This window comes from Haliaeetus albicilla, chromosome 4 (genome assembly GCF_947461875.1).
Source record: "Haliaeetus albicilla chromosome 4, bHalAlb1.1, whole genome shotgun sequence".
Classification (NCBI taxonomy): Eukaryota; Metazoa; Chordata; class Aves; order Accipitriformes; family Accipitridae; genus Haliaeetus; species Haliaeetus albicilla.
In genome coordinates, this window is record NC_091486.1 from 8,981,092 (window position 1) to 9,008,748 (window position 27,657).

Here is a 27,657-nt window from a genome sequence, read left to right on the forward strand (position 1 = left end):
ACAGAAAAATTGAAAGGAACACTTCAGTTCTAAGAAAAGTCAATTTTCTATTCAAATAATAGATGTAACAAAAAATTTAATGGTACCAAGTGAGATGCTTCAGATGAATAGAGACTAAATAGAACACTAAAGAAAGGGGAATATAAATGTTCTTAAATAGTGATTGAAGAATGTAGACTTGGGAATGGTGAACTTTAGAGACTGTTTTTGCAGATTGTAACAGCTTGATAGTTACATAAGATGCACAGAATCCTTGGCAAAACAGGTTTTTTAGCATAGTCCAGCAAGCAGGCAGAATGCACGTGTGGGGGATAGCTATTCTAGACGTAATCAGCAAGTGCTTGATGTTGGAGTGCGTCCATCTAGGATATTAGAATCATGACTGAGAGAAGATAACCTTTCATGGTTACCAGAAGGGGGAAAATATAGGTCGATGTGTAGAAATAGCCTTTTAAAAAGCTCCTAATTTTTCTGCTTCACTTCCAAAATTTACATGTCCTTTGGAAGCCTTGTTCAGGGAGCAAAACATGGGATTTCAAGTCAAATTTATAGAGGCTCAACTATTCCTGCATTCTTTAAAAGAATTTATACTAAATCCTTCTGGCATGTACTGTCACTGTGGAGAGTATTATAGATCATAATATAACAATTGCTTTTCAGTTAAGGTGTCATTAGTTCATGCTTCAAAGATTCTAATTTATAAGAAACAAGTCTCAATTGTTATCCTGTGCCATGTTTGGTTAATCAGTCCTTCCTAAAAATGAACAACTGGGGTGCTAGTGGAGAAGCAGCAGCTTATAAACTGCAAGAGCACTGGCCGTCAGAGCTTTGCAGTAAATTTGACTGCAAGCATATTTCATCTCCTTATTTGACAGAAACTAGTTTCCTTTCTCCTTTTTCAGATATTCCGTGGGTACCTAAAGCTTTTAAGATCCTCTCAACGCTGGTTTTATAGTGACATGACTACACAGACAGTGTGTACGTTACGCCTGGGGTTCAGCTTACAAACTTCTATAATAGCTGCAAACAACAAAACAACAAAAGTCTCAACTGTGTTTAACTGAGCTCTGTCATGTTGCAAAGATGATTCTGTTGCATAGAAATCTGAGTGCTGATGGGAGGTGTTTCTAATTGCCACATGAAACTGTGTGCTCGCCAGTCGCTATAAGGCTGTTCAACAAGATGGGCCTCTTGTCCAAAATAAGCTGTCTGAATTTGACTGAAGATGAAATGACCTGTTGAATTTAAGAATTCTTCATCATTTTTCTGAGATGGTTTAACTGATGATACTAAGATGCAACTAGACTATGTTTTCATTAATACTATTAGGCCTAAATTGAAAAACTCTGATTTTAGTGATAGTCGAATCTATTCTTTCTCTCATTTTTGCTTGGTTATTAATTTGTAAGAACTCTATGAAGGACTAGAGTTGGAACTGTGTATGCATATATAAACACAATAATTAACAATCCTATTACATTGTTAATTTAAAAATGAAATTATAAGCATGTTAAGAAATGAAATCATTCAGTGAGGACTGCACAGGAATTTATGTTATGAACCAAAATGATTTGTTCTTTTGTGTAAAAGGCATCTGATTAAGGTCAGCCTATGAGCAGAAATGGTTCCAATCTGCAACTGAAAAACTGCACCGCTGTCTGCACTAGAGATTAGAGTTGGCTTGGTTTTATTCACATTTGGTCAACAGATGGTCCAACTATTCTGTGGGCATTCTGGCAATGTAGAAGTCTGCACATCAATGACAAAAAAACATCATACGAATAAGTAAAATGTCAGTGTTCATCTGAGTAGAATGAATACCCAGTGTTGGCTTCTTGAAAAGTAGTGTAGCTGGCTGACTTGAAAGGACAAAACCTAGCAAAACATCATATTATTGCTAAATTAGCCAATACCATTCATTCTTACAAGACTGAAAGAACAGAAAGACTATGAGGCTTATGTAAAAGATAACATTATTGGCCTTTGGCCGGAGCAGTTAGTTAATATTTGCTGTCTTGATGGATTGTTACCTTAGAAATAAAAAAATAATAATAAAAAAAGATACTCTGTGACTAATTCTTCTGCTCAGTTGCATTTGCAAAGAATGGTACACAAAAGTGATGTTTCCCTGAACACAGTAGAAATAAACAACAGCAGGCAGTTTCTGGTCTGATATGCCTAGGAATACTGGCTCTTTTTTCAAGGTCACTGTTTTAATATACAGCGTATCTGGCAATATGGCTTAAGCTACTCCTCTCTCTCTCTCTCTCTCTCTCTCCTGCCTCATGTCACCCACACACCTGTGCCACAGCAGTTTTCCCTTCTCCAGCCCCTGTTCCAGCTGGGCTGTTTTTCCAACTATATCAAGGGATTGAGACAGCTTAAAAGGAAAAGAACAGAAGACATGAAAGGGAGGGTGAGAAAAACTGTTGCATCCGCACAGCTGAAGAAGAAGCTGTACAGGGGTGAGAATTTGGGTGAGGAGATGGGGAGTGGGGAGAAGCGTGAGAACCTTTGGCTGGAACTGGCACATAGCATTTCTTGTTGTGAAACCCAGCGTCTTTGTTGTTGCTTCTGTGGCTTTTGATCCCTTTCCTCCTCCTGCCTGTACTCACAGAGCTGAAACCAGCTACAGTCCCAGATCCTTTATTTGTGGTCAGCCTCAGTGACATCGCCTAAGCCCATGGGATTTAATTTCTGATCCACCTTGAATGGGACCAGTGTTTTGTAGGTGGCTTCCGTTATTCCCAGCAGTCCTACTGTGCGAAGGAGCAGAACTCTCTATTCTGTTCAGCCTCCATTCAGGAGGGTTAGTGTTATTATCAGTTTTAACATGCTTGATGAATGTGTGTAGATCAAAGACAACTTTTGATGGTGTCTATTAACACCTTCTAAAATGGAAGTGCAAACCTTCCTTCTTTCACTGATGGAACTGAAGTTGATTATGTTTTCATGAGATGGTAGTACCAGATTGTAGCCTACACTTGCTTTTTACATCCCTTTGAAAGGGCAGAGAAGGGTGAATGTGTTCAGCAGCTGTGCCTCTATAAACAAATGTACTGGCACACACTGCTGCATCTATAACAGAGAGAGTAAATACTAGTAATGTATTTGACAGTCTGTCTAAATTGCACAAACCTGACAATTGGCTAGAAATACAGCAGGTTGGGTTTTTTTAATCTGACTGATTTTGTTCCTAAATGACAGTAATTTTATCATGGTGTTTGGTTACACTGTTGACAAGGTGATGTCTTTTGCACACATTTGTTTTAATTTTTGTAACTGAGCTCCTCTAGGATTTTAACAATACAACTAATTACTGTGCATATTCAAAAGATAAAAGAGTGCCCTTAATGTGTTATTCATAACATGGAGTATGAGAACATTATAAGGCCAGGATTGTCTTTAAATATTAATTTCATGGTAGCCATGGATGCACTAAGCTCTTGTAAAGAAGAAAAACACTGAATGCAACTCTTAATTTTTTTCCATACAGTTGACTTTTATAAATATTTTCATTTTCTAGAATGGAGGAGACAGTGAGAAATCTGCTACAGAGCCAAGGATCCCCAGGCCAGCATGGAGAAGGAAATGTCAATATCATGAAGGTATATCAGGTATTAGTGACTTACTACCTGTTTTCTTGTGATAGAAAAGTTCTTTAAAACAAAAATTGCACTACTAAGATATACATGTCTGGCATTGTTTCCTCTATTGTTTACTAGTTATGAATACTTGTAAGTGGTGGTTGGTAACATCTACATTTTCCCGCGTGTTCTCTCACCAGAGTTTAAGGTTTTTCATTTTTATTGTCATTGTGTTATCTGCAGTTGTTGCTCCTCACAGTTAACAGGGGACAGAGAAACTAGTTTTGAAGACTTTAATAAAGTACTTAATATTTTAAGTAATATATTCCAGCATCTCTCAAAAACATAGATGCTTTTGACAACTTGACCTTCAGATTGCGATGGTTAATTTTATCCACTCATATTCTTATTGGGTGTGAGGCTTCCATATCAAGCTCCATAGTTTCTTATTGCTGCTTGTGGCAGGTGTGTTTTATCAGCCTCACTTGGGGTAGAGGGAGTGTGTCGCAGGACAGAATTTAGGAGAGCAAAGATTTTAGAGGTTTTTCAAAGGGAACCAGGTCTGTTTATGCTGTTTATAAGAAAAGGAGCATTTTACGTTTTCCTAATATACTGCGGTATTCTGGAAGCAGTGAACCTGAGGTGGTGGAAAGCCTTTTTAAGTGTCTGGAAACAGGAATGAGTAAAATCCCAGTTAATCAGATATTCTACACATGAATTCTTAAAAAAAAAACCACTTAATGAAGTCAGTCCTATCCTGTGTCTTTTTAAATAGAATAAGCATTCCTTATAAAGACATAAAATACTGAAATAATATATTAAAGTCTATACTAGGCAGCGATCCTTCAGCTAAAACACTTTTCAAAAATTCTAGTCATATTAGTCCATTCTTACAACTGATGGATCAAAAATACAGCAATATAGCTAAACAAAAATGTATATTAAAGAGTATTTATCACTGTAATTAAATTTTCATTTTAAGCTTGGATTGAAGGGAAAAGAATCTTTTAGATTAACCTTCCAAAATAATCAATTTTTCTTGTTAAATTAATAGCCTGTAAAAGTTAATTTCAGGACAAATTAAACGTTTTGTTGAAGTTATAATAGAACATTGCGCTTTTAGAAACTGGTGATAAAAGCATCCATATTTTACTCACTACCCTTTTGGGATGCAAAAGTGAAACTCAGTTCCCTCCTCTTGGTTCAGAATTTAAACCTATACTTCCTGCTCACTCCTGCCACCTAACACTGGGTGTTCTGAAGTGGGCTTGGTGTCAGTCTCTCCTTTGGGTGGATTACTTGTCTGTTTATAACAGACAGCTGGAATGATTTTATTATCTGCTTTTCTGTATGCTGTATTACTGTGGAAACCACAGTAAGGTGGTACCACAGTTAGGTTTTAGCTTCTTTGGGTTTTGTTTTGCACTCTCAACAAGAAAAGCAAAAAAGTACTTCAGTTTCTTTCCATCAAACTGAGGGTTTGGGTGTTCTTTATTTTTCTTTCAGACACTATACTGGTCTCTTGAAATCTAAAATGTTGTGTGCTGCTTTCCTAAAGGGGAGATAAACTACTCATTCCAATTTCGGTGCTTGCATATTTCTGTGTAGTTCTTCCTCCATCTTTTATTTGTTTCTTAGTTTTTGAAAAAAGAGAATTTGGTTATGGTTTTATTTTTTTCTCCTTTGGGGCCATACTGACATTGGTATTTTGTTGTCTCCTGCCAGCCAGGAGAACGGGTACCGTGGTGTGTTTTGTGTAAAATCTGTTGGGTTTATTTTCTGACCAACAAAAGAACAAGGCAGTTCTGCCCATTTAATGGTAACAAGAACGATTCTTTGTTTTCCTTCAGCTCTAGCAAACAGCCTACTCCACCTAGCAAACTGCTGTCTAAACCCCTTTTTTTCCCTTCTTTCTGGACATGGGGTTTTGTGTGAATCTGCTAGGTGGTGGTCAGGGCAGATTCCCCAAACCTGAGCCTAGCTCTCTTACAAAGTGAAGCTATCTCTGTCCCAGGACCTTAAAGCACCCATATACCTGTTACTCTAGGATTATTTTAAATCTTGTACTCCACATTGGATAGCAGCTTCCTTCTCTTCCTGTTTTCTTCTTGTTCTTGGGAACGTTTTCACTCATGATATCAAAGTTAGCTTGTTTTTTAGCAATTTTCATTTCTTCCGTATTGCCACTGTGCAATTTTCTTTGCTTATGAATTACTTTTCCTAATTCATGACTCAGAAGCAGTGATTTTTCCTTTCCTGGAGGAATAGCTAGGCTACTGCATTATATACCAGTCTGTGATTGGTAAAACAGGTCAAAATACGGAACATTTCCATGAACATTGTGTTTTTTCTGAGTATCTCTTTGGCTCGTTCATCCTCACATCCCTTTTGTTCACTTTTGTGACAAACTTCTGAACAAATAGTTTGTTTTCTGGGAATTTCAAGGAACGGCTCTATTCACATGCAAAACAGCGCATTCCTGCCCTCGTATGGCTACCTGCTATGTAGGTCAGAGATGGGTTCACTTGATGTGTATTTGTTATTCAGTCATATGGTAAAAACTATGCAGTGTGATTTAGGCAACAACCACATGTAATAATAAAAGCTAATACCTGAAAGGCTCTTCAAAACAAATAGTTGGCAAAGCAGCTGTGATCTGAAATGTTTACAAGGTATTTTAACATTGAAAAACATACTAATAAGGCATTATATGCATCATTAATATGTTATTGAAACCAACTGTGTGGAAATCATGGACAAACATATCATCTAAATATATGATGAATTTTGTTGCAAATACTGTGACCAGGTATGACAAGAGGCATCAATATTGCAATAGAAGCATTTCATTTGTATCTTTCCAAATGCATTCAAACAGTTTTTTGGTATATTTATAAGGGTAGTTCACAAATGGGAATAGAACTTGAATGTACTACCTAGGTAATGTTTCTTAAAAACACTGATGTATTCAGGTTTTTGGGAACATGATAACCATATTATCATCCTGTATTTGTAAATGAAGTATAGATGTGAGCTAACATGTGACAAAAAGATTTTTATGATCTGAATTCCAGGTGATATATATTTATCTCTTCATATGCATACACAGAAGTTATTGAATGTATAAATACTAACATTGTTTTGAAAGCCATCCTCTACAATCAGTTACCTTATAGAACATATTCTGAATCATTTCTGTTCTCTGTGATTACTATGATATGATCAGAACAATATGATCAGTACTCAGTGCAATAGAGTATCAGATTTTACTGCAGTTTCAGAACTATGTATTTCATAACAAAGGAGGACATGACCTAGGCAATCTCCAGTGTGACTTATCAACATATGTCCCATATTCTCTGACACGATGGTAAGTTAGTTTTAGTATGTGAAGCCTGTTCAGATTAGTATCTGAATAGTCATAAAAGATACCTCTGTGCAATAAACGCGTTTGATCTATTGACCATTGTCTACATATTTGTTTTTTACAAATCTAATTATTGTTCTGGGGTGTATGAAATTGAGTTCTTATTATAATATCAATATGCCTGACTTCAGAATAAATAATCTTGCTAATGAACATTAAATGTTGCATAGTGATCATGTTAGAAGAATAATAATAAGATGGAGCCCAGAGCGTGCAGTATTATTGCCATATTGTTAGGTCTTGCTGGAATTCTTACTTGAAGCAAAATATTCTAACCCTTTCCATAGAGCTAGCTGCCCTATGGGAATTTAATTTGGACTTACAGATGGATGATGTGATTTCTTTAGGGTAAATAAATTTAGAAGCAGGATTGTAAATAAAATTCTCTTCTGTTATCATTTTACATAATACTAACCAAGGGAAGATTTATAATGAATGCTCACATAAATGTAGACAAGAATATGTGTGATTTGAATTGCCATGAACCATCATATTTCTTGCTTAAAAGTTTACTTGACTAAAAGGCTGTAGTATGTAAGAGCTTTATAATATTTCCAAGAGGCATTGTCCACCTAAAAGTAAGACCATGAAAGGCCAAGCCAATACCTCATATATTAATACTATCTGCATTCAAGAGACAAGTACTTTATCTAAGTGGGAGAGTGATCCCCAGAAATAATTGTGTGCAGTACTTGAACCTAAGACATTAAAAGAAGCACCCTGCAGACTTTCCTTCCTAAGTATGTTGTTGTGATTTGCATACCAAAAACTAGAGTCTCTTTCCTGTTTGATCACAATACTGGATATCTAGGTAGAGTCTTACCAGATTACAGTTCACTCAAAGACTTTCAAGGGTTTTTTTAGCTCCTTTTGGCTTTACGTCAGTGTGCAGTGATCGAAATAGATGAGAGTTTGTTGTAAGTTCACAATTTGTTATAATTCTGGAATTGTCAATGTGTCCACTAAAGCTCAGGACAGACATGGTGCAGTCACATCGGAGAGGAAGGACAATCTGCTGTTTAAAGCACTGTGTTTGGGAGACTAGATTTTGATTCTTTCATTTGCTACAAATTTATCCATTTCCTTGGACAAGATCAATTTATCTGTCCATCTTTAGCCTTTGTCTGTAAAAAGAGGATAACAACATATCATTTAATCTCAAGTATATTTAGGAGGTCATCATATATGTGAGCTGCTGCTTCTGTGGTAAACAGAACTGTTAGAAGTACTGAGCCAGATAATGAAGAGATTAATAAAAAAAAAAAAAAAGGCTTTTCATATTTCCTTGTAAACTTGGAAAAAGGCTTACTTCCCCTAAGGAGTTTGTTTAACATACAAATACTTTTAATAGAAAAGGAATCAATTTCAAAGTGGAGCTTGGATGGTCTTCAAGTAGGGCTATCCTGTCTTGTATTAAAAAATATGGAAGTGAGTTTTTGCTGTTGGGAATTTGGGGATTTTGATACATGAATTTGTATGAAAAACTTAGGGAAGTAAAACCTCGTGACCGTAAGGTTTGTAACCTTTTCAGAACCCCACTGTGCTGCTTTGAGATTTGCACTCCAAATACTGCTGTGGGGACCAGGCATGATCCTCTGATCAGCAGGAACTGAAGTCCTGGGTTGTAGCCAGCCTGCAGCCCATCCCATCTAACGTCATGGGCACAGTCATCCCTCAACTTCAGTGCTAGTGCAGAGTGTCTCTGACTGCGCTTATTCACCCGCTGACATGGTCTAGACTACTTTTTAGCAGAAGGGATCTTCATTGTGCTGGACAGTGCAGGACTTCAGAGATTGCCTATACAAATGCAAGAGGAGAAAGATACAAGTAACGGGGTAGGGGGTTTGTCAAGGAGAACGATCCCTGTGCTGAGGTCAGTGCTGTTGAGTCTACACCAGGAGAAGCCTGGCTCAAAGACTCAATGGGGATTACAGGTAGCCTTAATAGTAGAGCACATTTTCAGGTTTCTTTGGCCCTGGGTGCAATGGAGAGGAGCAGCTTGATTCCCCCCTTTTCTTTCTGTAAGTGGTATGTGTCCTGTCTCATTTTTGTTCCGCTGCTCTTTTTGGCACCCATGTGACTGCACTGACATCAGAGTGGTAGCAGACAGTTTGAGTAGTTGCAGCCTAAGCATTTGGATGGGCTCTCCTTGCCGAGTAAGAGCTGTGACTGTGGTTCAGCTCTGTTTTTTTTCTCACTCTGGAGGGATGACAAGATTTCGAGAAGTAATGACTTCAGAAGAGAATTCTCAGGCTTTAGAGTGCACCATGAGAAGAATGGCACACAGCTCCATGGGGGACACCTGTCCCATTTGTAGGGCATCACCACCAGTGCAATCATTAACTCACACTGCAGCTTCGCAGAGGAGTGGCTTTGAACGTAAGAAAGTTCAGTTCCATTTCCTGCCCGCTTGCTGGATACAAATATATGTATATATGTCTGCCTTATCCACAGGTAAGAAAGAAGATTTATCTGTGAAGACTCAATACTGATAACTGCAATACAAAGGTAAAATAACTCCAGCTTTCAGTCATGAAATCTGGAGCGTTTTGCCAGTTGCTTTCCGAAGCAGGTGTCAGAGAGGTGTGACTACATAAGTGATACAGGCACATTTCAGGTGGCATCGTTGGTCAGATCAACCCAATTTTTTGTCTGCGTGCTTTGTGAGACTCAAATGTGGAAGAGTTGTTGTGACTGTCACTTCTAATTTGCACAGCCGTTGGTGTTAACAGCTCTTTCATGCAAGAAAAACTGTATCTATTGGCAATATAATTTTATCTTAATACAATATTATACAAGCTTAATGTTCAGGCCATTGATATGTAACATTTTATAGGTGAGGCATGGCCATGAATTGAAAAAAAGGCACTAGTTGAATTCCCTAGCTGAAATCCACATAGGATTTTTAATGCTAACTTCTATTGCAGAAAGAGGAAGTATATCCTTAAAATTAAACTTATCTCTCTGGACTAGAAGTGCCCACAGGAGACCACATCGACCAGGCCTCCTAAGCTACTAAGGAGAATATTACTAGGCAAAGCTTAGCAGTTTTGTGTCTCCCAGAGAAGGACAGAAGTGAAGGCACCCACATCCTTGGGAGCTCCGCTGGAAATCCCTGGCTGTCGAGGACACAAGCATTTGCTATTGGACTGCTTTTCCATACAGAGAAATCCAAGGCTAGCTCGGTAGCGACTAATTCCTTACGGCTTTTCTTCTCATAGATTTCCACCACTGTGCAAAGATGCTGATAAATATTTGTTCCCATATTTACCTAAACTGAGGTTGGATTCTTGCTCCCAAAGGAGGGTGATGGTGCTCCTCAGACACCGTTCAGAATTACAGTTTTGTTGCAAGGAACATATGTGCAAATAGTTTTCCCTTTTTGATTGTTTGTAATACAGTAACAAAGCAATGGAGTTATGTTTAACACAGCGAAGTCTCATAACTGAAATGTGCCATTTGTGTGCCTGTTTCTCAGAAAACAAGCTGTTCTTTCCTTCCCAGAATCCTCTATATATCTACAGTAACAAGAGGTGCAGATTGACTGATTTGATGGTACTATTATGTATTATACTGATTGTAATTCTACATTTAGATTTTCCTCTACAATACAGTGTTTCTATCTTTTGCTGTATCTTTCTTCTAGTTCTTACTTTTGGAATCCACAAAAAATGAATCCACAAAAATCAGCCCGTATACATTGCCTGAAGCCTATACATATGAAACAGGCATAATGGCAATTCTTTGGAAAGCAAAGTGATGATGTGGTTCACAGCCTGACTGACACAGGTCGTCGTAATGCATACAGGGACTTCCCATTTATGCACAGCAGGTTGTCTGCAGCCTTAGTCTTGCCCTTAACGGTGGTGTTCCGGTTGCCTTTTTTCCAATTCAGGGGATGTATTTGAGAGAAAAGAGTATGGCTCTAACATGCCTCTGCTTGCTAGTCCTGAGAGACTGGAATAACCTCATGGAGTTTGTAGCAAATACCACTTTTAGGATAATCTATCTGCTGCTTGGAGAGATGCTGGTATCTTTGTATGTGAAGGCCAACTTGTTGCTCTTTATCGGCGTGTATGCCTTGTGCAGGTCAAATCAGGGCTACCAGCAGCAGGGCTGTGCTGGCCCGCAGGCTGAGGGCAGCCCACGCTCTGGCTGTGTGAGAAACCAAGCCTGCGGGGCTGCTGTGGCATGCTTGCCGTGGGACCCATCGCCACTTCCAGCCCTGCTCTGTTTCTCAGTAGAGCACTGAGATCCCCAGGGAGTTGTTGTCATCTTTTAGATCTTTTGGAAGATTTTAATAAGAGGGTCTTACCTATCTGTAGCCTATCCAGATCCCTGTGAGGATCCAGACATCCTTTGTTGACCTGACACAGCATTGCCCATCCTGAGCTGGTATTGAAGAGGTTCTGGTTGGCCAAGAGGGTCTGGCAGGAAAATAAGAAGCATTTTTATCTGTCGAATCCTCTGTGTTTTCTGAGTAAGGATAATGAATAAGAAATAATAAATAGAGACCATTTACTGCAATCAGCTGTCTAGTGACAGAAGTGTTTGGACAGAAAAGTTGAAAAACCAGTTTGTATTCCTTGATATTCCAAGGTTGGGTCTTATATATGGCCAAGTCACTTGCTCTCTCCCTATTTCCTCTCCCTAAAAGAGATTGTTCACTCTGCATTTTGAGCTGTGATTCATTTATGTTTTCAAACCAGCAGGAAGCAATGCTATTTTTTAAACTTTAAAAAGTTGAAAAAAATCTAACATTTTGCTTATTTTCTGAGGGGAAAAAAAAAAAAAAGGGAGATTATGCTGCATTCACAAACATTCTCTTTTTGAAAGTTATTTTAACAGAACAATGCACTTACCAGTACACCAGTATATTTATTTTGGAAAGAATGTGCACTGCTGATCATGAAAAGTATTTTTCATTTTTGAAAAGCTGAAGTTCTGATCTGGTCCAGAATGATTGTTCCTACATTTTATTTTTGTGTGAAGATGCATTCTGAGCTTCTTTCAGAAGTTTTCCTGACAAGATTGTGAGACAAGCCAACTATTCCCTGGCATTTGCAAAAAATTGCCTGGTTATGTAACAATATACTATTTTTTTTGTCCTAATCCCACAGGTAACTTCTTAGGTCAACTTCTGCAATTGTCCTTATGCTGAGAATTAGTCAGTTAATATATTGCTGTCATTCCAAAATACTAGTTAAGACTCATCTTCAGGTATGTCCTTTAGAGCCTTTTTGTGGTATTGCCTAAAGAAACCATCTATGGAAAACTGCATCAACAAGTATAAGTACTTAGGAGACATTCTGGTGGCAAAAAAAACTTGCACTCAAAGTTTTTCATTTCATTAAGAAGAGTAATTTGGCCTTCATCCAAGTAGTGAAAAGACATTATTTAATAAAAAAAAAGTGAAGGGCTGCAAAGGCAAGGAAAATTGGCTTATTTCTAGCAGTTTAAATCCAGAGTAATTCTATTGCCTTAATTGCTATTACATAAAATTTACTGAATTTAATTTTCAGAGTAGTTTGGCTTGTTTGTACTTCAGTCAAAGGTAGATATTTTAATACTGTCACTTTAGTCAAGTGTAGTTACTTTAATACTTACAAACTCCTTCAGGAAAGTTTAAATGCTGCATATAGGTTTCCTGGGAGGAAAGATGATTACTTTAAGTATGGTACTATAATGAACCAATTTATAAGAGAATATCTGCATGAAAAATCACACTGCATATTCTTCTCATAATATCATATATACAGATATGAAGAAGGAACAGCTTAGCTTCTAGAACAGGTTTGTGGGTTGTTTTTTTTTTCTGCTGACAACTTTGCTATTCAGTGTAGCTGAAGTCTTCCATTTTGAAAAGGAACAACAAACACAATGAGCTACTGCCACACAGCCCTGCCACCACTGTGCCTGAAACCTAGCTTGGAAGAGTCACCTCCAGAATGGTCAGTCTTTGATCTTGCTTCTGACAGATTAAGTGTCAGAGGTGAGGGTGCTGTTGATAATGTGAATATCCATTCACTAAAGACAGGATGGTGTCAACAGCAATATTTGGTCACAAGGTTAGTGTAGTTCACTTTGACACCCAGGACTGACATTCAGCTGGGGACCTGAAGACAAGAAACTTCATCTACTCTTAACTGATGTGATAACATACACTAAATAGTCCTTTTTGATCTGAACTTTTTTGGAAGTAATAGATGTTTCTAATGCATGGAACAGCCAATAAAAGCATCATTAGGAGATTTATTAATGCTACAGTAGAACTGTTCAATAGCAGTGATAGCTTGTACTCGTGAGGAGTGTTTTGAGTGAAGAGTAATATGTAGTACATGTAGATTGATATGTGAGTGGTAGGAGACTCACACCAGAAACATAAAGAAAGTACTTTGTTCTCTTATCCATCACATGTATTTAATTTGGGGAATGTTACTGCTCACTCTGTTCATTTTGTAAGTGAAATCCAGAGATGAAAAAGAAGAATTTTATATGTTTTTCCTGACAACGCTAATGTTAAACTGTGAACAATTTGGGATGTTTCTGTAAAATTTTGTGATATATGTGCATTCCTTTCTTTTCTTTCAATTTTGGTCAGCTTGTTCCGAACAAAAGCTGTTAGATAAACAAAAATATATTATTACGACACTTGCTGATGTGCTATCTAAAGCAAAGCTATATTTTTCTCTGTCTTTCCACTGGGAGAAAATAAAGCAAGAGAAAACAGCTGAATACATAGGTAGAAGTAAGTAAGGTAAAACCAGAAGTCATATTTGTAGCCTTATACTCAGACATCATTTAGATTGCACTGTCTACTTGCATGTAATTTTTTTTTACTTTCTAACTTGTTTGTTCAGTTACGGGTTTTTTTCAGACCAGGGTCATGGTGTGTAGTGGAATTCCCATTAGCAAATAAAGAAAATTTTTTTTAAAAAGTTGCACATGGAACAGACATATTCAGATTACGGTGATATCAGTGACTACTGCTGTACCAAGCATCTTGCAGGAAAGACTTTATGAATTCATCAGTCTTACTTCACATTGCTCTGACTTAACATACAAGTGTCTTTTATACATCTCAGGTTTCACAAAATGAAATAGGTTATAAAGCATATAAGAAGATACTGCAAGATTTCAAGGGCATATTTAAGAGGGATTGAGTCAAAGGAAACAAGTGTTAATTATAATTAAGGAAAAAAGGTCATGGTGGGGGGAGAAAGGGGAGCAAGGTGCCACTGGAAAAAAGTTTTAACCTTGTTGGAATTTTAAGTCAGTAATCCTTGGAGCAATTGCTGCCTTTTTTCAGCTTGTGCAGTCAGACTGAGCTACTTGTGCATAGCTTGGGGCTGTTTTTTTCATGAAAGTACAAAGAAACCCTCATCTACGGTTTTTATCTACATCAACAGTCTGAAAATTCGCGTTTCTTATCACTCACTTGGAGTGAAGAATAGTGCTGAACACTAGGAGGTCTGCGGTGGAAATAACACTGAAAGTACATAATGTAAGAATACATCAAGACTATAGAATGGCCTTGCAAGAAAAAAACATTCACAATTTATCATTACATTGTCATGGTTTAACCCCAGCTGGCAACTAAGTGCCACACAGCTGCTCACTCCCCCCGCCCCAGCAGGATTGGGGGAAGAAAACTGGAAGGGTAAAAGTGAGAAAACTCACGGGTTGAGATAAGAACAGTTTAATAATTGAAATAAAATAAAATCTTATAATAAAAATAATAACAACACCAACAAATTGTAATGAAAAAGAAAATAACAGAGAGAAATAAAACCCAAGAAAGACAAGCGATGCAAATGAAAACAATTGCTCACCACCAGCCGATTGATGCCCAGCCAGTCCCCGAGCAGCGGTCCCCTGGCCAACATTCCCCCAGCTTTATGCGCTGAGTATGATGTCATATGGTCTGGAATATCCCTTGGGTCAGCTGGGGTCTGCTGTCCCAGCTATGTCCCCTCCCAAATTTTTGTGCCCCCCCCAGCCTCCTCGCTGGTGGGGTGGGCTGAGAAGCAGAAAAGGCCTTGACTCTGTGTAAGCACTGCTCAGCAGTAACGAAAACATCCCTGTGTTATCAATGCTGTTTCCAGCACAAATCCAAAACACAGCCCCATGCTACCTGCTATGAGGAAAATTAACTCTACCATAGCCAAAACCAGCACATACATAAACAATTCTGTATGTGGATTTGGAAATCGCAGTTTGGGTTTGGAGGTTAAGAGTCTGCCTTTATTATAGCAGAAAAGAGTGTTAGAAGTGTAGTCTGGTGTACCTGGATCACCAGTTTAGCCACTGAAGTCTAAGATAACTATTTAGTAAATACCTCATTTAGAAAGTCCTGTGGAAGCTCCTGATACACCATGGGGAGTGCTAAATGTTTTGAGATGCTGAGTTAGCCACTTAGATTGGGTTCCATATCGATTGAATTCTTGGATGCCTGTTACCATTGCCTCTGTATATGATCTGTTAATAACTACATTGTGAATAATTTTTTTTTCTCAAATAAGTGGTTATGAGCAATCATAAGCGCTATTTAATTATATATCCTACATATATTTTATTCTTGGGTGTTGTGGTTTAACCCCAGCTAGCAAGTAGGCACCACGCAAGCCACTCACTCACTCCCCCTGCCCCCAGTGGGATGGGGGAGAGAATCAGAAGGAAAAAGGTGAAACTCATGGATTGAGATAAGAACAGTTTAATAGAACAGAAAGGAAGAAACTAATAATAATAACAATACTAAATTGGCAATACTAATAAAAGGATTGGAATATACAAACAAGTAATGCACAATGCAATTGCTCACCACCCGCCGACCAATGCCCAGTTAGTTCCCGAGCAGCTATCCCTCCCAGCCCCACTCCCCCCAGTTTATATACTGGACATGACGTCCCATGGTCTGGAATACCCCTTTGGCCAGTTTGGGTCAACTGTCCTGGCTGTGTCCCCTCCCAACTTCTTGTGCCCCTCCAGCCTTCTTGCTGGCTGGGCATGAGAAGCTGAAAAATCCTTGCCTTAGTCTAAACACTGCTTAGCAACAACTGAAAACATCAGTGTGTTATCAACATTCTTCTCATACTGAACTCAAACATAACACTATACCAGCTACTAGGAAGAAAATTAACTCTATCCCAGCTGAAGCCAGGACATTGGGTTAAAGTGTGGTTTTGGAAAATTGCAGGCATGACTCTCAGAAGAATTGGGATTTGTAACCATTATAAAACCATGGTATCTAATAAATTTCAGAAGCTGAAGAATTAAAAGGAATTTTAAAAAAAAAGAGATTCTTTGTTTCTGGGGGATCTTTACCACATTGCATCTGAAACACTTCACTTCTCTGGAAGACTTGTGTTTATCACATGAAAATGATCTTTAGCTTCTATGAGCAAAGATGTCATCTCTAATTATTACTTATCAGTTTCCAGACAAGCAATTCATGTCATACAATGCTCATTGGGAAAATCAGCATTTCAAAGATCTTGATCTTTATTTCATTCTTGTTTGGTTCAATCAGAATTTTGTCACATGTCCTTGTGAAAGATTGCTGTTTATAATCAGTACCATAGAGTCCAGATGCAGTTATAGTGGGATTAGATTATGCTATGTTGTGTTATCATAGCCACTTGTCCACTGAACTTTGCAATATCTCTGTGATTCAGGAACCTCCCTGGGTAACCTGTTCCAGTGACCATATGAGCACCCTCATGGGGGGGGGGGGGGGGGGGGGGGGAGGTTTTCCTAATATCTAAATGCAATTTCTCATGTTCAAGCAGCGTCCATTGTATCTGGTCTTTTCATCATGCCACTTCTCAGAAGAGTCTGGCTCCATCTTCTCTCTTCCCTGTAACAGGCACCTTCCTCTGCAGTTGGCTCCCAGTCTCTGCTGGTGCACGGGGTTATTCCGTCCCCAGTGCAGGACTTTGCATTTACCATTGCGAAGAGCTGTGGCAGGTGCTGTGCTGCTGCTGGTTCTGTTTGGCCTCCTCCCTTGGAGGCCCATCTGCTGGTTAACAGTGTTAATGATTTCTGTTTTCTTAAAGGCTTCTTCCTTGAGTAGGTAGTTCCTGCACTGTAAAATCTTAAATTAGGAAAAATTGGAATCTGAGTTACTAGGGGAACTATATGATCATTTCATGTCATATATTTGTTGTTACTACCAGAGAAGATCCCTTATTCCAATTAGTGCCTAATCATGGTTTTCACTGTAAAAGAGAAAATCTAGAATAGATTTTTGCTAGCTACCTTTTTTTTTCTTTGTGTCATCTGACATTTACTCTTCTTGGTTTGCAATTTCATAGTCACAAATTGAAACATTTTAAAGTGAGCTCATTTTTTTCTGGGTTTTTTTTTTTTTCCTGTGTGTGTGTAGTGTAATTCCTAGAAAGCATCTTAAGAAAGAAGAAAGGGCAAAGAACAGACAACTGACGGTACTACCAATAAAACTTTTAAAAGTACAGTAATTTCTGAAATAATAATGGTTACGAAATAGCTGGCTAAGTGTCCCTTTGACCCTTGTCTGATCCTTGAAAAGGTGATGAGTATTAAAGGAAAGGCATCCCAATGACTGATGCCATGTCCAGAGGGTCAGCAGACTTTTGCCTTTCTTGGGATGAAGGAGGAGGTAATTTCTGAAATAGGCTGTTTGGTCTCTTATCTTTTGAAAGCTTCCATATGATTTTTTCTATTACTATAGTTACTCCCTTTGTTTATAAACAGTGAAAAAACTTTCTTGTTCAGTATTCTGGAAGGGAGGTGGAAGGGAAAAGATTGGCTTTATATTCTACATATTTCTTTATATTCTACAAATTCCAGTAAATTATCATTTGGAATTCCAGGTGGATTTCCTGCTCTCTTAATTTATTGTTCTTACTTTTATTTATTAGTGGGAAGAGGAAGTATTATACTGCTTGTTCCTACTTCAGCTAACTGTGAACACCAGCTTTCTGATAAGTCTCAGTCAGGTCACTGCATTGTACAGCTTCATAGATCAATGTCTTCAGTGATTTATATTTTCTCATCGATTCTAGAAAGCTTACCATTTCCAGACTGCAGGGTCTGTTTTCATCTTGTGTTTTCTATTGGCTATAGGGCCTATAGTGTTTGATCAAAGGCTTCATCATCAGTGTACTATTTGTTTGATTTATAGAACAAACTGAATACTTAGAAGTAATGGTCAGGGCAGGATGTCATTTAAGATTTGCAAAATACCATTGGTTTCAGAAAAGCAATGACAGTTTAAACCAGCCTGAGAAGTTTGCACAATGTGGGACTTGATGGTAAGTTTCTCATTAATTTCTGTGGGAACATGTCTACAGTGAGAAGCATAATCCTAGTTTCCATTTAGCAAGATTTGAATATTTAATATTTTTATTGTCTCTTTGTTGACACAGAGCATTAGAGATGTAGATGAGCCTTTACTGTAGAATTCTCATCAGGCTGCTGTGTTTCCATCCTTTCATGGTACAGGCATGTGTCTTAAACACTTATTGGTCTGGGGAGACCAAGAGCTTGGTTGTTGCTTTTTTTGCCCTTTTTTTTTTAACCTGTCCAGCTTACTTCCAGAGTACCATTTCCATCTCTTAACTTTTCACAGAAATGAAATTGCATTGATCAGCAGGATAGCACTTACTCTGCCTTTGCTGGACTTCTGACCTGGAGAGTATTTTGCTATTCAGCTTGGAAACCCATCCTGCCTTTAATCCTGCAATATGTGAGGCATACAACAGAGACTGTTTAGAAGATTCAAAACATGGTCTTTATTTGAGGTAACACAAGAAGTATAGGAATCTAGGGGGAAAAGGGGGAATAAGCTGCTCTACGCCATTGTTTCCTGCCTTCAGCATGCTCACTCCAGAGCTTTCTGTAGGATCTGATCAACATCATGCAGGAGATACACATTTCCTCTTGCAAATCTGTCTCTGCCCCTTCCTGCCTCCCCCCAGCAGGCAGCTGCCTTTGATATTAGCAGATTTTTCACTCTTAAGAGGATTCTGTCATTCCAAAAGCCTTTGTCATTCTCCCTCTTACTTGACTTGACTTTAAGCACAAAGGGTTTTAAAGAAGCACCTCTTCTCTTTGCTTTCTTGAGTGTGGATTTTCCACTTCTACCCTTACTCTGTATCACCCAGGTTAAAGTGACGGGGCAGTGCCCCCAGCAAATTGCATGCCTAAGCACAGTTTCTAAAGGTTAGTAATATTTTCTCTATTCTGCAGCTTTTCCAGGTAGCGTAGGTGACCTGTCAGGGACCTTTTTAGACTATGCCTGAAACACTGAAACTCATTTATTATTACTCAGTAATAAACAAGTTCTGAAAATATGTGAGCTGTACTTAAATACTCAAGCAGGGGTAACAGTAGTAGGTATCTTGAGATATTCTGCAAAGTTCCTCAGATTTTGTAATTAGAAGATGAATGGGTCACTTCTTTAGGTGACTGGGATTTACTCTGAGAGAAGTTGCATTACTGCCCTTTCTGTGATGAAATGTCATAACCTGTGCTTTCTTCTACCTGTCCTTTGAAATTGCTGCTGTCTAGTTTGAGCAGGAAAGGTGTCCCTGGGCCCATGTTTATATTTTCTTCCATTGTTAGCCACATCTAATTGATGTCACATTATCTCCTCAAAATGTTTGTTTGTGTTTGAATTACATCAGAGATACCTTTGTCAATTTTTTTTCCTGAGTTCATCGAAGTGTTTTATGTCAATGCACTCATCAGAGCAACTTGAACGGAAAATGATTTAATGGCTCTTATCATTGCACCAGTGAGTAGCAAGCAAGAAAAAAACCCCACAACTACTCTATTTATGGTTCCTTTCTGATCAGGATAGCACTAATGCTGGAAACCTGATGGAATGGCTCTTTGACATCTGTGTTTTGAGGCTCAGAGTGAGATCTGTGCCTCATGGTTTGTGTAAGAGTATTCAGTGATTAAGCCCATAGCTTATAAAATTGATTCTTGATTAAAGTTTTAGCATAGTAATAGTCAATTTCTAAGCTAGTTAATATTTAGAAAGGACATTGTTAGAAATGTGATTCACAGTGCTGATTTTTAATTCAGTTGTGTTTATGGGTTTTAATTAAGATAGTGTCTTGCTGTTAACTCTCAAAGAGTTATATTTGCACAGTTACTCAAGTTGGATCAGTTCTTAATGAAAATACATATTTTTATGCTTAGACAGAGTTTGTGTTCTGTAGTAGTTACGGGAAATACATCTCACTTATAGACTAACCCAAAGATCATGAAAGTTATGTCCCTTTGTATATAAGAATTATCAAAAAGGCACACAAAGAAAACTAAATGCTCATTAAAGGACTTCTCTAGATTTGTGTTGACACCCATTATTTAATGTTGATTTACCTCACATTTGCCATTCTTAATCTTCTCATTAGTTGTCACACTGCATCTACTTACACAGTTGAAGAACGTGGTTTACAAGGTAGATACTGTCCACTTTATGTTGCACTCAGATGGTAATTCACTCTGTACATCTGTGTAGTTCTCTTTTTTCCCCTTATGCTTGCCTTGTCGTTTTGGGCAATATTTTACATTGCTTGCTTGTAGTCTTGATGTTTTGCTTGCTCTGTCTCATTCTTTGCCTCAACGCAGAGCTTGGACACATAATTAATGGAGTTGGTAGATTCACTGTTCAATCCTATGATTTTTATAGACCTCTTGTAAAACTCAGCAGCCGTCGTCCACTCAGGAGCAGCAGCTAATAATAACCCAATCTGACTGACTTGTAATAGACTGGGGCACTTCTGAAAATTTTGCTGTCAGTTTGATTCTCTCCAGTTATATATTAGTGTGGATCTTAAATCAGTATTCATGTGGTAGCTCGGTTCTCAGCCCATTATTTAGTAATTCAAATATTAGCTCTAGATGAAGAAAGGTGAAATACATTAGGCATGAACATATGTTAGCTTTTCCTCAATAAACTGCTTTATATCTCAGTGGCAAAATGCTTCCATTGAAAGGTGGTATGCTCAATTTTCATTGCAACTTTTAAAGAAGAAAATGCAAGTTATTTTATTAAAAAGATGATGAGTTCCACATTTACAAATATTAAGTAGATGTAGCAGTTAAGTTGTGCATACACTTTTACAGAATTGGCATAGCAGCATGTTTCATAGACCCTTCATAACTCCACTTACTTAGTACTGCAGTCATATACTAGCAACTTGCTCTGTCTTTTTTTCATTCATATACAAGGGAGATTTGAAGATATTTGCATAGTTAACTTCATTTTCACCCATGAATAATGACATTTTAAAAAATCATTTCAGGAAAAGTTGTCAGAAGACAGTAGGAGATGTAAAGAAGGCATGGAAAAAATTCACACGCCAGCGGATGAAGATTCAAGAAGTGAAACCAGCAGCACTGAAGAGGAAAAAGAAAAGACAAAATTGCTATTGGAGCGTTTGAAAGCTCTGGAGGTAAGAAGTACAACGGTTTCACACATAAAAGACCACCCTGCCCCCTGCCTCATTCATTTATAGGCACTGAATCACCTTGTAGTATAAATCTAATCTTTCACAGTTCACCTGTACTCGTGTTATGGGGTCTTTTTTTTATGATTCATTTACTGAGGATGAACAAGAAGCTTAGTTTTAGAACTACAGAAAGGATCCCTCTCTAATGTTGAGCATCAGATATCTTTTAAAAGAATTACCTACATTATTTTAATTCAGTTGAGACCATTTAATAAGAAAAATTGGTTTTACTGCTTTTGTTTCAATTATTAATATTGTAAGACTAACATAGGTGGTTTAACAACTGGTAAAACCAGTGTTGCTTCATTGTAGTTTATTGCTTGACTTTTAATTGCTGGACTGCTTGTTTGGGAGAGCTCAGGTCGTTTACTGCTAGATTGTGGAAAATCTATTTTCCCTGTAGACCACATGGACAACTGCACACTCTATATTTTGAGTACATTTCTGGAAAATTAGGATGTGAAAATAGTGCACCTTGTGGTAATTCCTAACTAGAGGAAAAGTTTAAAAGTTTTGTTAGGTAACCACGGGCAAGGTGTGGGTAAGACTGTAACTGCTATATATTTGAACTTACTTTGTGCTCCTTGATAGGAGCATGGGTTTCAAGGTGTATAAAAAAATAAGACTGTGCATATTCTAATATAATTTTGAACTAGTATAAAGGCATATTTTTAACTTATCAAGTGTTTCCTCCATTCTCTTCTGTTCAAGTTATATATATATATAGTGTTATATATATCACTAAATGCCTTAGAACAATCTTAGTGGCATTTTGCAGTAAACTGGGCATACTTTTTGGTTAAGCATGAAGGCTCTTTTGCATCATAGTTTTTGTTTTGAGTTGTACTCCAATCAAATGAAAACTCTGCATTTTTGTTCTTGAGGACTTTGTTACAAATAAAACATGAACAGTTATAATCATGTTTGGATCTAAATACAGAATCTGAAATCTGAAAGGTATAGGCAGAGTCCACAATTTTTCTTTCCTTTAAAATCTTAGGCTGTTTGTAAAATAAACACATTTAATATTAATTAACTCTAATTTTGCCCTGGGAAAAAATACACGATACTGAATTTTTAAGGCCCATAAAACTCTGATAAATATACAGTTTACTATAGTTTTGCTTTATCTGTCGATGGAGAATGACTGTAGGTTCCTTGTGGTCTTTTATTTCCAAAAATGCATGGTTTGTGTTTGCTTCACCTTGTTCTTAATCAGTCTGCACGACAGTTGCAGTTCTTTATGTCCTCAGTTGATAGGAATTTGTTCAATAATGTCACAACCTTTATCATTTGTGGCAAATTGCCCAGATACATAACATAACGTTATGGACAGATAGAATCTGGTTCTGGAGGGTCAGTGAATAGGTCTCCTCACTGATGTCAGTGTTATGCAGTGGCTTGTTCAAAAACACATATTAGTGAATGCCGATACTTTGAGAATTAATCTACATAAATAGTCTAAGGAGCTATCAAAGTAGAAAGATGAACTGCAGGGCCAACATTAATTGTGACCCAAGATAATTAAAGCAAAGTGTTGTTAATTGTGTGTTGTTTAATGTTAGATACTCTTGCACTTGATTTTTCTCTTGAAGAATATAAATCGTAATGTCAAAGACTCCATGGTTTATTAATTGAGACATACTTTTTTTAAGTTATAGGCAATTAGCAGTTCTGATCCTTTACTATTTGCAGAGTAATTATTCTAAGTATTTTATTAGTCTGTATAGAAAAGAACGAAAAATTAGTGTTTGTTAGTTCCTGTGCTGTGGGTGTCAGAATCTTTAATCTTACTTTATGTGATTAGATGTTACTGTATCATACACAATTAATGAAATCAGCAAGGCTAATAAAGTACTTACTAAAGTTGGTCCTCCATCTGTGCGCTGTAGAATGTGAAGACTGCCTATAAACAGAACGTAGGAAAAGTAATAGTCAAAATGTGGGACCTAAACCATTAATGCCTATTAATATAATTTCATGAATATCAGCACTTTTAAGAAGTCTTTTAATATCTCTTCATATTAGTTTGTTTGTTACTCAAGTGTAGCTCATGACAAGATGTAACCTAGTCTGTTAGAGCATTGAAAAATTATTCCATCCTCCTCCCTACCTATACTCATTGTCCTGTTGCTCGAGTGAGCTTCTCTTGAAATGAGGGACTTTATGTATTTATGTATGTATATATGTCTATATAAATGTATATGACAGTGTACATCTAGGGAAAAGTTTAAGCAAGTCATGAAACGCTTTTATCATATAAAAGTTTAAATTCAGCAGCTCTCTTGACTGGATCACATTAAAACAAAAAAAGTTGGATGAGTCTGAGCTAGGTTTCAAGTGAATGAAGTACCAAAAGAGAAAAGCTATCTACCAGCACAGGGATAAATGGGTAGTTTAGCTGGTACATATACAATATAGTAGATTATTTAGTTTCTTTATATTGAATGTCTATATGGGAAAAGAGTTCCTGTTCCATACGTGAAATAAATTGTTTCTGCCCTTCCTGGAGTACTGGCGTGGTAGCTATCAGGTATGTGGTAGTTTTCTGTAGGAATTTCTGGCAATGTAAGGAAAACTGTAGTCATCTTGGACTGTTGGATATGGACCAGGAAGTTATCAAATCTAAGTGTGAAAAAAAGGTTGAAGCTTCATTTTCACAGAAAACTTCCTTTAAATGGCTTCCATATAGTGGAGTTGTATTTAATGTTTCTTTTTTTTTTCTTATACTTGGGTGCTGTCAAATGTATTGCCAAATAAATTTCTGTAATACTTTTTAGGTTTTGTTAACTTCTGTTTAACCTAGAAATTTTCTTACTGAGCAATACAAATCAGTATAATAAAGTGTCTTTGTAGTCAGCCCAAGTGAAAGCTATCATATACTTTGATAAGAAATATATATGCATATTCTCCCATTGCTCCTTTTACCTATAATCTTTTTACATCCTTTATCATTTACAGCAAATTCTATTTCCACTCTACTGACTGATAAATACCATACGTTTCTAATCAAATGAAACAGATGACAAATAACAAATGGTTCATACCATCTTGTATCCCATTTTATGTAGTTGAAATTAATTGTGATTTCCTGGATATCAAAACTGCTTTGTGCCTTCAGCATTTTTAGTTGGCTGCTCTTGAAATGCCACTTAATTTACTTCAGCAGTTATGATCAAATGCCTTCTAACTCTTACAAAGCAAAAAAAAAAATTCTCTGATAACTTCTCTGTGTATTTGGAGTGCTGCAAAAAATGAAATATTAATGAAGTACGGTGAATAACATATCAACTCCTTGGTGGAATTTCATTTTTTAATCTGCTTTCATCACCCGAAGAATTGCAATTTTTTTTTAAATGGTAGCCAGAAATGTACAAAAAGTATAATTTATTCTGGACATGCATCAACCCCCATACAGCAGTTTCAGGTATATGTGTGTATATATATACAATTACAGTAAAACAATAATGTTAATTTCCAAAGTCATATGCATGTAAGTTGGAAATTTTTCACAAAACCTTAATTTGCCCTCCTGGGTATGTTAGGTATTATATGGACTCTCATTGCAAGATTGTATACCATTTCTTGTTTCCAGCAAGAATAGTTTACACAGTTACAGTGCACAGAGGAAAGCTTTGAGAATATTCTGTCTCTGAAAAACTGTGTCTGTAAAGGCCTTAAGACTGTCCCAGAGCTTCGTTAACCAATATGGAGCTATGGGCTCTCTGCCCTAATTTAGCCTTAAATGACTGAAATACAGGCTGCCCGAGCACCTGCATAATTGCAAGTGAATTAAACTGATATACCGAGTTAGTGTCAGTCTTAATCTAAACATGTCTGTAAAAGCCATAGTTACTTTGATTTTAAAAATTTAATCAGAGATAAATACTGTGTCAGCTTTGAAGGCTTATTAAAGTCTGTCATTTGCAGAGACATTTATGCAGTAAGGATAATTCAGTATGAGTTAACTATGTTTAACTGTATGAAATGTTCCAGCTCTTCTGGACTTCCTTCTTTGCAAATGCAGTAGTGCATCTTTCTTAGAAAGTATTTGCTTTTGGTTGATTGTGAAGAAAGTAAGCTGACTGGGATTGCTCCAAACTAAATGACCAAAGAGTACTTAGTGGAGGTTGTTTTGGAAAATGCTCTGCTTTGCCACTAAAAAAGGGATTCTGTAAGGTACACAAATTTTGTTGGTGGTGTTGCATCCTTTCACATGCTGCATGTCCGCTAAATTCCTCAGAAAGAAAGGAGAGTGTGAGTAGATACTGGATGAAGACTCAAGAAGACTGGATTCAGTTACCATCTCAGCTGCAGATTTCCTGAATCCTGTACAGTCTATTTCATCTTTTTGTGCCTTGGTACCACATCTGTAGACAGGTAAAGAGCTAGAATGTGGCCTGCAGTCAGATACCTTAGGAACTTGGCTGGTTTCCTCTGGCTTCTGCTGTCTGACTCTTATACTTTGACTCAAAGACATGGAACTGGAAACAACTTGGAGGAGAGTGCCGTAATGCCCTGGTTTAGTCTGGTAGGGTAACATGTTTTACACAGGAAACAAAGAGGAAAACAGGTTACAGAAGAGGCAGAATTAAGGTTTTGAGTCTAGATGTGTCTATGCAGCTCTTAGATGCTGAGTTACCACATATAAGGAACATCTAAACTATAGATCCTAGATCCACTCTGCAGGAAAAAAGAATATGAATTACCCTTACTCACTCCAACCCTGTCTCTGTGCTGGTTCCCCTATGAATGTAGGCACAGGATTGACTTCTTATCTGCATTTCTGAAGAGTCCACAGCCCTCCCCCGCAGAAGTCACTAGAAGTCTTTCATGTAAGCATAGTGCAGGCGTGCTCCCTCCTGTGAGGCTTGTAAGTTGATCTGTATGGCAGGAGGCAGCATGTACGTTGCATCATATGGTGCACCATGCTTGTCTTATGACAAAATGTCCATCTGTTATGGGATGAGTAGTGCCTGCGTTTAGGATAGGACATTTTATTTTTGCTAGCACCTATTCTGTTTCATGGCTTTATGAGCATGCCTCATTTGACCACACACGGTCCCATTCCACTCCCCTCTGTTAGATGAGCAGTGTACCATCGCCTTGTTATGGAGAATTCATGAGTTTTGGTTATGTGGGGGCAGCATCCACTCTTTGGAAGAGATGGTTTACTCACCTTAGCCTATGATGGCACACGACTGACACCTTGCTAAAAGTGCAATGTTTACATTCAAACTAAAACATTGTCAACAAGGAAGTGGTTCCCCTGGTTTTCTGCATGGCCCCCTTCCCTCCCAGAAGTTCTGCAATGGGCATGAGTGCCATTGGCCTCAAAAAATAATGATTGAAGGCTGCTCACAACATTGCATTTTTCACCAAATAGCAAACCACTGGGGTAGCATTAAATTGTAACCTTGAAGTTATCAAATGAAAAGCCTAATTCATGTGTGAAAATCTCATTGCTTGCGGGTGAGTGAGACTCAATGAAAGTTTCAGTAAACTAAGCTGCAGTAGAAGCAGTATCTGCTAGGGAAGAGCCACGAAACCACTTTAATTTTAATTATAGAATTTTGCCCTCTTGCCCTTTGCAGTTCATCATAGAAAGATGTGTTTTGTTTTAATAAATTGAGCTTTGGGAGAAAACTCAATCAGGATAATAAGCTAAATGTTCAAATATATTAGAGGGGTAATTTCCCTTGTATCATCACCATTAAACAAATGAGGAAGTATGTGAAGTATTTCCGATATTATGTTTTTACTACCCTGCAGAGGAAGAAAGACATGATATCAATGAACTATAAAAAAGATAAAAAAGAAATATGAGAAGGGTACATATTTCGTTTGAGTGGATTGAGAAGATAACTTTCTTTTGAGTGGGGTGCTGGTGGTTTTTGTTCTGCTCTTACATTATTTTCCCTTCCTTTTTTTCTTTCTTGTTTTCCATCTACTACAATGTAAAATGTTAAGAAAATTAATAATGATATTATTTTCCATGGAAAGAAACGTACAGTATGCAGGGGCAAAGAGCCTGAGTTCCTGAAAATAACTGTGAGGAAAAAATTCTTGTTTATTTAAAGTCTGGTGCTTCATTTTGGTTTACAGGAAATTTGAATCACTTTACTTAGATGCATAGAAA

The 27,657-nt window shown here is 37.5% G+C and overlaps 1 protein-coding gene across 16 annotated transcripts in view; it reads left to right on the top strand.

Annotated features, from left to right (window-relative positions):
- The window catches only part of NCKAP5 (NCK associated protein 5), a 392,323-nt gene that overhangs the window by 243,383 nt on the left and 121,283 nt on the right, over positions 1–27,657 (top strand). For 14 of the 16 annotated variants that reach the window (XM_069780847.1, XM_069780846.1, XM_069780848.1 and 11 more), the window contains 2 exons: positions 3,527–3,617; positions 21,312–21,461. In XM_069780847.1, the coding sequence (XP_069636948.1) occupies positions 3,527–3,617; positions 21,312–21,461 (241 nt within the window). The remainder of the gene's footprint in view (positions 1–3,526; positions 3,618–21,311; positions 21,462–27,657) is intronic. The other 2 variants (XM_069780842.1, XM_069780850.1) reach the window with 1 other exon arrangement.